The 14962-nt window shown below is 36.1% G+C and overlaps 1 protein-coding gene across 5 annotated transcripts in view; it reads right to left on the bottom strand.

Moving 5' to 3' along the window:
• Positions 1-1025: 1025 nt before the first annotated feature.
• Positions 1026-14962, bottom strand: part of pds5 (cohesin associated factor B pds5) — a 40586-nt gene continuing 26649 nt past the window's right edge. For 2 of the 5 annotated variants that reach the window (XM_089648491.1, XM_089648490.1), the window contains exons 15-22: positions 12672-12809; positions 11971-12190; positions 11141-11259; positions 8874-9017; positions 7773-7943; positions 6767-6889; positions 5495-5530; positions 1026-4782 (exon numbers count right to left, since the gene is read on the bottom strand). In XM_089648491.1, the coding sequence (XP_089504617.1) occupies positions 4666-4782; positions 5495-5530; positions 6767-6889; positions 7773-7943; positions 8874-9017; positions 11141-11259; positions 11971-12190; positions 12672-12809 (1068 nt within the window). In that variant the 3' untranslated portion in view covers positions 1026-4665. The remainder of the gene's footprint in view (positions 4783-5494; positions 5531-6766; positions 6890-7772; positions 7944-8873; positions 9018-11140; positions 11260-11970; positions 12191-12671; positions 12810-14962) is intronic. The other 3 variants (XM_089648492.1, XM_089648493.1, XM_089648494.1) reach the window with 3 other exon arrangements.

Raw genomic sequence — 14962 nt, 5'->3', positions numbered from 1 at the left:
CTCAATTCAAACAAGCACAAATACCGATATATTTTTTGATTCTCTCCCTCTATTTAAGAAAAACTTTTTTAGCACACTGAATTCGCCCACATAACACATACAACCACACACATGCACACGTATACACACACAAACACACCCTCACACCTCTCTCCTTCCCCAGCACACTAATTTAACTTAACTTAAAAATGTAACTTAACCGTAAAATGTATAATATACCTCATATGCATATATGTCAGCGACATGTCATTGGTACCAATTATTGTACTAACTTTTGTAACTATTGTCATCTATGTAATTATGTACTGTTTGTTTCTACAATAAACAAAAATAAAATAAAAATAAAATAAAATAAAAGTGCGTCAAAAAGTGTCCTCGCTCTTTCGTACACACTAAATAATAGTAGTTCAAAATGAGACGAATGGTGCCGTGCCATTTCGTTGTGATTGTAAAAGCGCGCCAATGTAGGTACGTACGTACATTATTCAACGAAACTCGAACAAAATATTGTCAGACGGGTTTTCAAACTTTGACAAAGGATAAAACATTGGTGACATGTGGTGTAAATATGAATAATAATTTTTTTATTAAAAAAAAATGTTACCGGACAGCAAAGTGCCCATAACATTTTTTACTCCAAATGTGCTAAGGAATACCTGGTTAAAGTTTGTCGGGTACGTGCCGATACACCCTTTATAATACATGCGTAATATATTTATAGAAAGTAGAGAAAAGTCGATGTTTTGTAATCAAGTCGTATAAAAAAATTTACAGGCACTACATTGCTAATGCTGGCTAAACCTTATGAGATACATCAAAATAATGTACTACGGAATTGTATATCCTAAAAAGGACCATAGAAAAGTCTGCTATGGCATATGTCTAACTCCTAAGGATAACCTCGAGCAATGAAGGGTAGACGTGAGCTAGTAACACAAAAATTAAATAACCGACAATGTTTCAATTGTGACCGGCAGGAAGAGGAGAGGAACATGTTTTGCAAGAGAAAGAAGATTGTTCAGCTAAATAATAAGTTTATTAATAGTATTTTGACAGTCGACATCATTTCTTAATTTATTCATACAATATATAAACACAAAAATAGAACAAAAATAATTTACACATTTGTAAGGCGCTCATTCTGTCACTTTATATTCAGACATGATTGGATTCAGTAATCACTATTTATTGTTATTGATAAATACTATGGAACTGACAAATTAACTGATTTTAATTAATCCACTTCCACAAATATATTTGCAGTATTTAGTTTGTGATAAAAAATAATTTTCACGATAATAACATTTCATCCATAGGCATCAAAATTAATAGACGAGCCAATCAGGGAAAGCAGAACAAACCAACTTGTCTATGACTACATCGGAATAAAACAAGTTTTTATACCATCAACCTAAAAGCACCCCGGAGACGATCGATGTCAATTGAAACACGATCGACGGAACTTCAATCAATCTGTCAAATATTTTCGCTCCAGTTGCTTTGTGGACGTCTGCAGAAACGGTACCTACAGTATGTAAATACAGTGACAAAGTTTTGATTTTCGTTTCAATAAAGCTGGACAATCGATATAATGCAACGGAGATGACTTTTTGAGACACTTTCTTCATTATAATTATTACTAATCTTATATTCCTTAGTTAAGATTAAGAACCGTTCTAATCCCAGGCGAAATTACTGACATTGTGCAGACCTACGCAGTAGGTACTTTAACAATGTATAATTTAATATACCTTATCACTTGTATCGTAATGCACTGCTTACGAACTTAATAAAGAAATTAATCTCGTTACGTGATGAAACTAAATTCCAAAGGGCTCGATAGATAGAGCAATTAAATAAACAATTGCCAATCGCACAGCGAAACAATCACTCCATTGCGTCAATGCGCTCAATCAAATCAAATGTCAATTACATTGATGACATAACTATTGATAATTGATATTGATTGTCCCTGGCGTGCTCAAGATTGTTGACTGAACAAGTCACATATCATAATACAACAGCTAGGTTTGAATGATTGCCAACTCGGTGTATATATATGCTAGGTCAGTTAGGCATATTTTGAGATAAATGAGATTTAACTGTGGGGGTTGCAGTAATTTGTACAATAACTTGAAAATATGCAGCATTAATTTGTTTGCCAATACATATTTCGAGAATAAAAAATCTTCACGAACTAACGGGAGTTCTTTTTTTACAAACAATGTTTAAAATATTTATGTGTATAAAACACATGCACGTGAAAACATTCCATAGTATTTGCATAAAATGAAAAATATTCACTTTTAACTTATAGAATAGAAGACACAACGTATGTATTTGTGATTCAATAAAATTAAATGAAAACAAAGTAATATAGGGGGACAGAAAGGATACTTATAATAGGGATAATAATGAATTTAATCATTATTGAGGAATCACCAAACACTTTTTAATCAGAAAGTCAATATAAGTATACCTTATGTTTATATAAATATTATAAAACGCGCCGCTCATTTGCTCTCACCATTCTCTCAGCCCAAACTCACCACAAGAATGATCACATTTCATAAAACATCCACTTCTGTGCAATGTCGTTGGTACCATTACGTTTCATCATTACCTACTTCAATAAAACACTCATTTTGAAAGGGCGCAAATAATGTCACACGCCCTAAAATCATTGTAACAATACTCGCTATTTGACGGCGGAAGAAAATAAGAATTCTGAACGATTAATGTTTTTTTTATTGAAGAAATTTTGTTTTTTCGGTAACTTGAAAACTGAAATAATTTTAAACTTCCAACCTTCTTTCGTTCCCTCAACACTTCCTCAAAACATGCTCCAAATTGGGGATGCCATAGTCCCATTGGCTTTGGGCATTTGTATCTTTTTGCGTTAAAAAAATAATTTAAAACAAAAGCAGTTTTTTCCTGTTACGTGAAGAGTTTCACAGTATGATCGCAAATTCCACGCAAAGGGACGGTTTCGCATTACCGATATTAATTTGCAAATAAAGATGTGATGAATATAAATCACACAAATGTCGACATTTTGTACATGTTAACGAGGTATTTTTTAACAATGGGATAAAACTAGCTTTTCTTACGTGAACACCGCACAAGAGTCCCAATTGTGAGATTGAAGGGAATGGGTAAGAGGAAGTACCTGACTATTCAGATTGATTGACTTAGGACATTGTTACCGAGATCGATACGCCCGTTTAAAAAATTAATGTTAAATTCAGAGAAAATTCCATTACTGAAGACTGATAAAAAAAATATTAAATTTTTTTAAGTAACAGATGTATGTTTTGTGAAATATAAACATTATTGTTGAACCATTCAGAGCTAGCATAATATGTATAAGTTATTCAACTATCGCAGGGATACTCACCTATCCGTTCCTGATCACTCTAATTCACATCGCCGAGTTCTTTTTATAAATCAAACACAGCGAAAATTTTCATTTTGACAAAAATTATACAGCCATAATTTACGAGTCCACACTAAATAGATTAGCACGGCGTAAACTCGGATATCCACTCATATCGAGATAATATCACCGATGATTGTAGCAATTTTTAAAAATATATATATAAGTACCACGGGACATATCAGAAGTATCAAAAGAAATAGATTTAAATTCGTAAAGTTGGTAAAAACGTTCTCAAATGTTTGATTTACTGACTTGCAAATATGAGAATGTTAACCTGACAAATACTGCCAATTACTTACCAAGTTCTTCGGATGAGAATATCCATTACATTAGCAGAAAAACTAAGAGTAAATTTTATGCGATAATTTTGTACATGTCAGGAGTTTAATATTCAACCATAATTCGATATTTCTACCGATTCGTATCGCATGATTATTAATTTCATGGACTTTGCCCGGTTATCATTCTCAATCTGAAAATCGTGAATTTATAAAATGTTACGTAAAAAAATAATGTGGATATTTTCGAAATCTGAAGAACATTATTCAAACAAATAGAGCATGTGTTGTTTTGGTTTAGTTCGTATTTTTGAAAGCAAAACATGCATCCTTTTAGTATAGTCATAGTTAGCGAGAAACCACAAGGAAAACATGAGTGGGATCATATTATTACGAGAAACCATCAGCAAAACATGATTTGGATCACATTCTCATGAGAAATCACCGGCAAAACACGAGTCAATCATATTATTACGAGAAATCACCAGCAAAACATGAGTTGAATCATATTATTACGAGAAATCATCATCAAAACATGAGTTGGATCATATTATTATGAGAAATCACCAGCAAAACATGAGTTAGATCATATTACTACGAGAAATCACCAGCAAAACATGAATTAGATCTTTCGTGAAAAACCACTGGCAAAAATGGGAGTCATTAAGAAAAATTCCTCGTCGGTTATCGGCGACACTGACTAGTAGTCCTAAAACAACCGAAAAATGTTACCATTAACTTTTTACTACTTCAATGCACTTTCCTTCCGTATGTAGCGTTGAAACGAGTCAAACGGAAAAATAACTAAACAACGTCATAACAGATCTTGAACTGGCGATTGTTCCCTTCAGATTGAGACAAATACTGGACTTTTCTTTCAACGTTTTTTGAAAAAAATTATTCCTTGTTTGGTGACAGCACCGTGTGATGACTGCGGAGTGGGAGTCATTACTCCTCGATATCCACCATCTGTCGTTTGCTGGGGGGGCCGCTTTCGAGGGCCTCTGACTCCGTTGAGTCCGTGAGACCGGGGAGCTGGATCTGTGTCTCGGAAGCTTCGGACGGCTGAAAATCAAACAATGTTATGTGTTAACGGGGTTTTGTAGTTTCAACAAATTCAATACAAATTCTACTAAATTTAATTTTTTAAAAATCCATAGTTTATAGGAAAAAAAACATAAAATATTTGGGGAGTTCAATACCATTTTATGGAAAATGGAGATAAACATGGCCAAACACCCAACGACAATTCTGGCGAATCTTAATACATAAAGGGACTGGATTGCTGTCTAGGAAAAATATGGGAGATATAGTACAGGCCTATATCCCGAGTGCTTATACATACTGTCTGCGTACCGTCTACACATACAATAAAAAAATTCACAGAAAGACTGCTGAATTAAAGGAATTTGCAGATAAATATGATTAGTTTAATTACTACATTCAAAACATTGCACAAATTTTAATTTCTATCTTTTATCACAAACATAATTTCATAAACATGTTTCCATGTTTGAATTGGTTTTAACGGACTATAGAATACTCTGCCGTTCATTCGATATTACCGTCAAATCGCCGCGAAAGATCAAACAATGTACACAGAATGATAAACAATACTGACCCAAAGCAACCAAATAATGTATAAAAATTGCAAGATAATTTATCATAATATGGTATTTAATTATTTCGTTATGTTGGCGGTATTGTTTATTCGTAGACGGGACATACACGACAGCTTAAAACAAAAATAAAAGAAAGAGATATATACACTCAATACCTGGGCGTCAATACTTCGTGACCTTTCCAAATGATGCTTGCAAGAGAACACACATACAAATTAATCACATTGTTACATACATGAAAAGTGGAACCATACAAGGAAATGAATGGTGTTTGGTGGACTAGGTTCAACCTGTACCAACTGTTTGAAGAGTCGTCAATAGTAATAGAAAATCTGGGACGGCTTCGTTGAGCAGGACGTGTGACTATGGTGGAAGATAGTCAAATACGTACGAAGATTCTTTATAATGAGCCTGCAAGAGTCCTCGGTCAATTGTGAACCACCTAAATATTTTAACTTGATCACTAACAATTGGGTTGCTTTGTTAAAAATATTCGATCGTCAGCACCCATGTCGCGTGATGGGTGCCGCTGTGGCAAGTGACAATAGACGTATGAATTTTTTAGACAGAGCATCTCGAATCTAACTCTCACGACAGACAAAGAGATGGTAGATATATAAAATAGGCTATCATTTTGGGTCTCGGGTAGGACAGGTACTTTCGACTTGAGGCAGGATCAAATCTGATTTATTTCGTAGAATCTACGAAATAGATGAGTGAGAACAGGCTTTTCTATGGAATAAAAACCTAAAGTTGAATCGGCTTCAAATTGAATTCTATAAATTGACCATAGATTGTCATAGAATAGATCAGGTGGAAACACAGCATTATAGCGGCTGGTAGTGCATCAATCTCTCTAATCTATGGCATTTTTTCCATGTTTGATTGACCCAGCTCTAACGCAGGATGAAGGAGTATTGGGAGACCCGAATGGAGTGAAGGTGAACACCGCATCGTTAAGAGGGATACAGCAGGAGACTGGCAGAGGTGAGGAGGTCAGAACCCTCTGAGGATTGCAGCACTGATCAACATTTGTTTCTTTCAAGGCAAAAATATCTATTAGGGTAGGTAGAGGTGGACTATGTTCTGGTACTAACTCCTTGCTCCACTTACATTTACGCATCATATATTTACTTACCAACAGTTGGACGGATGGAATTTAAATCTATGTACAAATACTAGTTTTGGCAAAAATAAACATTGTCCTGTGTCCACAATATTAATTAATTTAACCTCTGGGTTAAAAATCAAGGAGCTTACTGTTTTGTCATTCCCAAATTGGGGTATGTTGAGAGGCTGAAGCAGACGAAAGAAAATGTCATTTCAAGCAATATTGTCTAACCCTTGACCATTGGGGCCTGAGCCAGTCGTCAATTAGAGCAGTTTCTCGGTAATGAAAAGGAATAATAATTTGGTTATGGCATTACCATGACGTCAGTTCCATGGGGCCCCGTGCCCTCGGGCTTCTGTTTGGCTTTCCTCTTCCCTCGTGTGCTTTCTGACGCTTGCATCATGGCGTATGTGATGCCACTCTTCTTTGTCGCCTGGTACTGTGAAAATTACACACACAAACTGAATGTAGCAACATATATAAATAGTCGTCATCAGAAACAATCATTTATCATTTTCAATTTTCTGTGGAAATTTTCATTTAAGTCCGGAAACATCTAGTACTGGCGCTGCCAGTGGTAAAAGGGTGTAACTCTAAAGCACTACGGTTCAGGTGCATATTTTTCATGGGTACTATGTGTCTAAATTCAGAAATAAACAGTAGGTACCTACTTTCCGGAATAATATTATCACAGAAAAAGAGTTTTCTGTACTTATGAAATGTACATATCAAACAAGTTATTTATCAGGTGTCTAATTAAAATCTTAAGAGGAAGCTACAAGCCAAAAATATTTATATTCTTGGTATACCTTATATTGTAGGTAATAGGCATTAAAATCGCTTTACAAACGGAGTCTAGAAATGTTCGATTTCAAACACAAAACTGGTTTTTATTTATTTTGTAAATAATTTTACAAGACGGCAAAAAAGTTAATCGAGTGAAACTGTCACAGATTATCTTAGCTATAATACTGTATTTTTTAAAAGTTGTTCACATTTATATTTTTTATTGAGTAATTTATTTTTTTATTTGTATTCTACTCAAGCGAAATGATAGGAAAACCTTCAATTTATCTAAAGCATATTTTTTGGTATTCATAAATGTACACCAATTCGTTATAAAGATTAATCAAAATAGTGATTTAGCAAAGCTTAGCCTTAAGATGTTTAGTGAGAAGGAACATAACCAAAAAAACCATTATGAATTACGTATGGTATCATTCACAAAGTGTTAACATTTACGCTGATGGCGAGGTTGTGTATCTACAAGGCTACAAGACTAGATTAGACTACAGCAGATAGAATGAATGGAGGGAACGGACATTGACCTGCAGCTCGGGTGGCAGGAAGACACGCGTGTTGACAAAGTGCTCGGGCTGCTGGGAGAAGTACATGGAGGGGATCCGTGTCTCCGTCGGGAACTCCTTCATCTCGTAGTTGGTGGTCTTGGACCAGATGATGCTCATGGCCAGGTCGCATATCGCCCACATTTTCTGCAATCAAACAAACAAACAACCCAATTAGTTTAACATTATATTATATTCTGAAGAATGCCAAGCATTTTTATGAACATCCTAGGGTAGGATTTGGCTTCCTCACAAATGTTCTCCACTGACTGCGATCGGTCACCATTTGCCTCCCGTCTTCTCCAATTTGAGGTGATATTTGATATACAGGGTGTATCGGCACTAACCCGACAAACTTTAACCAGCTATTCCTTAGCACATTTGGAGTAAAAAATGTTATGGGCACTTTGCTGTCCGGTAGCATTTTTTTTTCAATTAAAAACAAAAAAATTTAAAATTTCCACACTACATCACTGTCATTGGCATTGCGTTTCGTGTTAAACAGCTGTTATAAGCAAGTATGTCAAAAAGCGTCTTCGCTCTTTCGCACACACTAAATAATAATAGTTAAAAATGAGACGAATGGTGCCGTGCTATTTCGATGTGACCATAAACGTGCGCCAATATAGGTACACACGTGCATTATTCAACGGAATTCGAATAAAATATTTGCCAGATGGGTTTTCAAACTTTGTCAAAGGATAAAACAGTGGTGACATGTGGTGAAAATATGAATAATAAATTTTTTATTAAAAAAAAACGTTACCGGACAGCAAAGTGCACATAAGATTTTTTACTCCAAATTTGCCAAGGAATAGCTGGTTAAAGTTTGTCGGGTACGTGCCGATACACCCTGTATATAAAATATTTTGACTGCTTTTTATTAAAACCTTCAGAAAAAATGTTGGGAGACATAAATCTAGGTGACTCAATGTCGTGGAGCCAAACGTGGAAGTAATAGGTAGTGATGGGTAGAATTTATTTTTTTTGGGAATGTTCCTGAATGACAAGGAAGGATAAAATTTGATCATTTGTGGGCCTCTGGATTATGAGCAAACTACAATATAATCTACTTACATAATTAGTAGAATCGTCATCTTCGCTGATTGCGTCCTTGTGATTTTTCATTCTGTCAATGAGATTTTTGTAGAAGCCGTAACAGTAGAAGTCGTTGCGCATTATAAGGGGCTCCAGCACAAACCATAAGCACTGCTTTACAATCTGCAATAAACAAACAACCATAAATTATGTAGTTTCTATATTGCCCTGAAGGGAACAACTTCTGAGAGAGTACAGTAGAACCTCGTTAATTCGAAATCCACGGGACATCAAAAATCAAATTTCGAATTAACGAATTCCCACGTAATTCGAAATTTTATGACGAAAAAAAAAAAAAAAAAAATGCCGAAAATCGATTTTCTCGGCCGCCTCTTCAAATCCAGGTGGAATTTTAGTTGTAAATTCGTATTAATACCAAATATTTCTTTATTTACGCGGCCGATTACCGTAGCGGCGGGCCCTTTAAATTCAGATATTCGCAATAAATTCGTAGAAATGCTATATATTTACACGAAAATCGAGATTTCGCTGCCGATTTCGGTCGCGGCCTACCCTTTAAATTGAGATATTCGTAAAAATACGATATATTTCCGCGTAAATCTAGATTTCGCGGTAATTTTCCGTCGCGGCCGGCCCTTTATTTCAAATATCCGCATTTAAATTGGTAAAAATACGACATATTTCCGCGTAAAACGAGAATTCGCGGCCATATTCCGTCGCGGCCGGCTCTTTAAATTCAGATATTCGAAATAAATTCGCAATAATACGATATATTTCCGTGTAAATCGAAAATGCGCGGCCGATTTCTGTCGCGGCCGACTTTTTAAATTCAGATATTTGATGTCAATTCGTAAAAATATGATATATTTCCGCGTAAATCCAATTTTATTGGCAGTTTTTCGTCGCGGCCGGCCTTTCAAGTTCAGATATTTGAAGTAAATTCGTAAAAATATGTCATATTTCGGCGTGAATCGAATTTTTTTGGCCGATTTCCGTCGCGCCGTATTTTTTAACTCGGATATTCGAAGTAAAGTTAGTAAAAATACGATATATTTCCGCGTAAATTGAAATTTCGCATCCGATTTCCGTCGCAACGGGTCCTTTAAAATTCAGATATTCGAAATAAATTCGTAAAAATACGATATATTTACGCGTAAATCGAGATTTCGCGGCCGATTTCCGTCGCAGCGGGCTATTTAAATTCAAATATTCGAAATAAATTAGTAAATATACGATACATTTACGCGTAAATCGAAATTTCGCGGCCGAGTTTCGTCGCAGCCGACCCTTTAAATTCAGATATTTGGTGTAAACTCGTAAAACTACGACATGTTTCCGCGTAAAACGTATTTTCTCGGCCCTTCAAACTCGGATATTCGAAATAAATTTGAAAAAGTATGACATTCCAGTGTAAATCGATTCAGATTTACAAGATAATAATACTAATTAGGACGATGTATAACCTCGTAAAAATACATTTTTCGGCGTTTTACCGCCACGGCTGACTTTTAGATTCAGATTTACGAAATATTATGATTTATTTTCGCAAAAATCAAATTTTTTCGAATTACACGAACAAATTTTCGTGCGCGGACAAAAACAAATTTCGAATTACGAATTAACGAATTTCGAATTAAAAAAATTTTTGTATGAAAAAATTTTTCTGCGGAAATTTTTTTGGCGAAAATTTCGAATTACGCGTTTTTTCGAATTATCGGGGTTCGAATTAACGGGGTTCTACTGTATTGTATTAACCCGTGACGCCGTCCAGAAAATACCCGTTGAGTGCGTCCAGTTTTCGACCAATCAAAGATATGTGTCAGTACTTACCTCCTACTCGGATTCGAGGGGCACACTTGCCACGGGTTAATATTGTAAACGGTAGCTTTGCGATGAAACTTTGTGTCGCCAATTAATTAACACGCTGTGATTTCGTAAATTTGTTTTACTGTCCCGCTGATGAAAGTGATTGTTCAATTTAACAATAATAATGACCAATTAATGAAAATACAATATGATTTTCATCAGTCCCAGCTGAAGGAAACATGTCAAAAGAGATCGGAAAATTTGACACTTCAGATATGTTTCCTACAAAAATTCGAATTGGATTTCAAATCAATTCAAGTACAATCATCCATTTATAGGGCCCAAATCCAATGCTATAATAAGGTAAAATTAATTTAGCGAAGTTAGGATACTTCAGCGGCCTCCATCTATTGGAGGCCCAACTTTGTCTTGGGTGTAATAAATGTAATGAATGAAGATTGAAGTTTGTTGGCACTTACTTTCAATTGATCTAAGTTGTCGAACCTCTCAAACAGCGGGTCGTGTGTGAGCACAGGTACTGAGAACACAAGCATGTAGTCGGGCAGGATGTGAGACAATTGGCTCATGGCTTTTTCCACTGAAAAATTATAATCACACATTACACATAACCACTGGGTAAGTAACAATCTTTTTGGCACCAGGCAGGTTCGAGCATGTCTTAAATAAACTACAACATCATTTGTACATTGATCGCCGGCAAGTGCACATCGATATAACCAGACCCTACACAGAAAAGTAAGGTAACGGTTTTAGCGAGGTCCATTGTGGGGCTTTTCTATGCAAGACCTGAATGTTTGTTTCTAAGCAGAACGTCAGGCATTCACTCAACTGTCATGTGTTAGTTAACTGCGTTGAGCAAATTATAAAATATAACACTAAATACTGTAGCAAAATTTCGATTTTGGAAACAAAGCTAATTTTTTTTCGCCTGATTTGGGATTCACAATTACGTTTATTAGGCCTCAGCAATTCGCACGCCTTTGAAAAAGAACTTGGATATGCCCATGTCACTTCCACTGCTCCGCGGAAGTTGGTATGTTCCCTCGCCCTTATGGGCAGCTCTTTCTCTGATTACCCCTATGGATACCACCAACCCTTCCCCTATTCGAGTACCCATTGCTCGGGCTGTCAGCGGTCTCCGTTCATAGCAGGCCCAGCTCATGGGGCAGCTCTCCACTCTTAAAGTCGGTCTTCTGGCACACTTGCTGCAGGTCCTAGCCACCTAATTTATGACTTTTCTGTGAAGAGAAGCAATGGTTGAACGCTAGGTATGAATATACATTGTTACCTTGCGTTCCCACGGTGATGGTCTTGATGTAGTCCCTCCTGCGGGTGACGTCGGCGATCATGAACTGGCGGATGATGTTGCGCAGCCGCTTGTCGGGCTCCTTGCCGGCCAGCGCGTACACGCCCATGAAGTCCAGCGGCAGGCACTTGTTGGGGATGCCCTTGGACAGGCCCTTGTGCAGCTTCGTGGCAAACACCTCACGTACCTGTGGCACTTCGTCCTAAACAACAAATAACATGCCATTAAACAACACAATAGCCAACTTACAGGTAACATCACAACGGTACAACCAAACTTAGTAGAAACAAGAGGGAGATATGCAGTGGATGCGTGGCGACTGTCACCAGACTATGACAAACTGCACAAACTATCATAGCGGCTGTGCAATGAAAGTTATGTGTTTTGTGCATAGGTAGACACAAAAGTAATTTGCAGTGGTGTGGGACAACGATGTTGGGGACTCAGGGGAGAGATGTAGCTACTTAAAGGGCCTAAGACTGACAGATTTCCCGGCCAAGGGCAATCATTAAATATCGGGGAACAATTAAAAATTATGTTCCTCAAAAAAAAAAAAGAAACTTCTAGATAAAAAGTGGAATTATTGTTAAGAATGCAATCAATGAGAATCAAATACTTAATGCCAAGACAGAGTTGTGGGGAGTTCCATTTAAACGACCTCTACTATAATTATGAGAACTTACCACCATGAGCTGTGACAGGTTATAGAACTGGTCAGCGGTGAACTGGTCTCCGACTCCCTTCTGTTCGCAGATCTTCAGCATGGCCACTCCGGCCGCTAACCGCAGGTGTGACATCTCTGCCCGGGACAGTTGGCCTTGCTGGAAACACACAATAACAAACTATATTGATTGAATCTTAACTATTAGACACCATGTTAACGGCCTGTGATACAAACGATTCGGTCAGTCTTTAGAAATGGGCAATGGAAGGCTGTGCCTTACAGACGATCGGTCTAATTTTACTATATGGAATATTATCTTCTATCATATATAATATTCTATTTTTTTTTTATTTTTTTTTTATTTTTTTTTTTTTTATTAACGACAAATATAATTACAAAGTTAAGTATATTATTCGCAGTCCTCCTCACTAGGTATTCCTGTTCCGAGGCGGACTGTAGGTTTTTGTATAGGTGTAGATCGTGATTTCCTTGTTAATTTCTACAAAAAAAATTTAAAAAATTGTCTTCACATTTGTTCAGTTCATAATTTTATTGAATTCCTCATCTTCATGTTTACTTAGCCATAATTTGATGTCGTTTTTAAATTTTTGTGTCTTCGTTGTGTTTTTGAGTTCAATTGGGAGGGCATTATATAGTTTTGTAGCATGGAAATGATGATTTTTCTGGCCAAAAGACGTATTTGATTTTGGGATGTTCAATAGTTTTGAGGATTTCTTCCTTGTAATATAGTTGTGTTGGTCAGCAGGGTACTCATATTTTTCTGTAAATTTGATTAGAGCATTTTTTGAGTATAGTTTTATTATACTGAACACTTTAAAAATTTTAAAAATATCTTTTGATGGAGTTCTTATGGGTACTTTAAGGATTATTTTTATTATTGCTTTTTGAGTTTAAATAAGCTGCTTCATGTGGATGTTTGAGGCAGATCCCCATCCAATAATCCCATATTCTATGCGTGATTGACAGAGAGCGTAGTATACCTTATATAAATCATTTATACTTAGTATATTGCGTATATTTCTAAAGTAGTATATAAGCTTTGTGAGTTTCTTTGTAATACTATTTATGTGGGAGTCCCATCAAAGATTTTCATCAATTTCAATGCCGAGATATTTTATACTTCTAGAGTGTATTATGGTGGGGCAGTGGCATGATTGCGTCAAGTTTTTTCCTTGACAATCATGTAATTTGAGAGCATAATCCTCAGCTGGTTGTCCTCTAGCCGTTATAGAAAACGTTAAATACAGTAGAACCCCGTTAATTCGAACCCCGATAATTCGAAAAAACGCGTAATTCGAAATTTTCGCCAAAAAAATTTCCGCAGAAAATTTTTTTCATACAAATTTTTTTTTAATTCGAAATTCGTTAATTCGTAATTCGAAATTTATATTTGTCCGCGCACGAAAATTTGTTCGTGTAATTCGAAAAAATTTGATTTTTGCGAAAATAAATCATAATATTTCGTAAATCTGAATCTAAAAGTCAGCCGTGGCGGTAAAACGCCGAAAAATGTATTTTTACGTGGCTATACATCGACCTAGATAGTATTATTATCTTGTAAATCTGAATCGATTTACACTGGAATGTCATACTTTTTCAAATTTATTTCGAATATCCGAGTTTGAAGGGCCGAGAAAATACGTTTTACGCGGAAACATGTCGTAGTTTTACGAGTTTACACCAAATATCTTAATTTAAAGGGTCGGCTGCGACGAAACTCGGCCGCGAAATTTCGATATACGCGTAAATGTATCGTATATTTACGAATTTATTTCGAATATTTGAATTTAAATAGCCCGCTGCGACGGAAATCGGCCGCGAAATCTCGATTTACGCGTAAATATATCGTATTTTTACGAATTTATTTCGAATATCTGAATTTTAAAGGACCCGCCGCGACGGAAATCGGACGCGAAATTTCAATTTACGCAATATATCGAAATATATCGTATTTTTACTAACTTTACTTCGAATATCCGAGTTAAAAAATACGGCGCGACGGAAATCGGCCGAAAAAATTCGATTCACGCCGAAATATGACATATTTTTACGAATTTACTTCAAATATCTGAACTTGAAAGGCCGGCCGCGACGAAAAACTGCCAATAAAATTGGATTTACGCGGAAATATATCATATTTTTACGAATTGACATCAAATATCTGAATTTAAAGGGTCGGCCGCGACAGAAATCGGCCGCGCATTTTCGATTTACACGGAAATATATCGTATTATTGCGAATTTATTTCGAATATCTGAATTTAAAGAGCCGGCCGCGACGGAATATGGC

The sequence above is a fragment of the Hesperophylax consimilis genome, chromosome 28, assembly GCF_061612785.1.
Source record: "Hesperophylax consimilis isolate HC1 chromosome 28, BYU_Hcon_1.0, whole genome shotgun sequence".
Classification (NCBI taxonomy): domain Eukaryota; kingdom Metazoa; phylum Arthropoda; class Insecta; order Trichoptera; family Limnephilidae; genus Hesperophylax; species Hesperophylax consimilis.
This window is presented reverse-complemented; position numbering and strand designations above follow the sequence as displayed.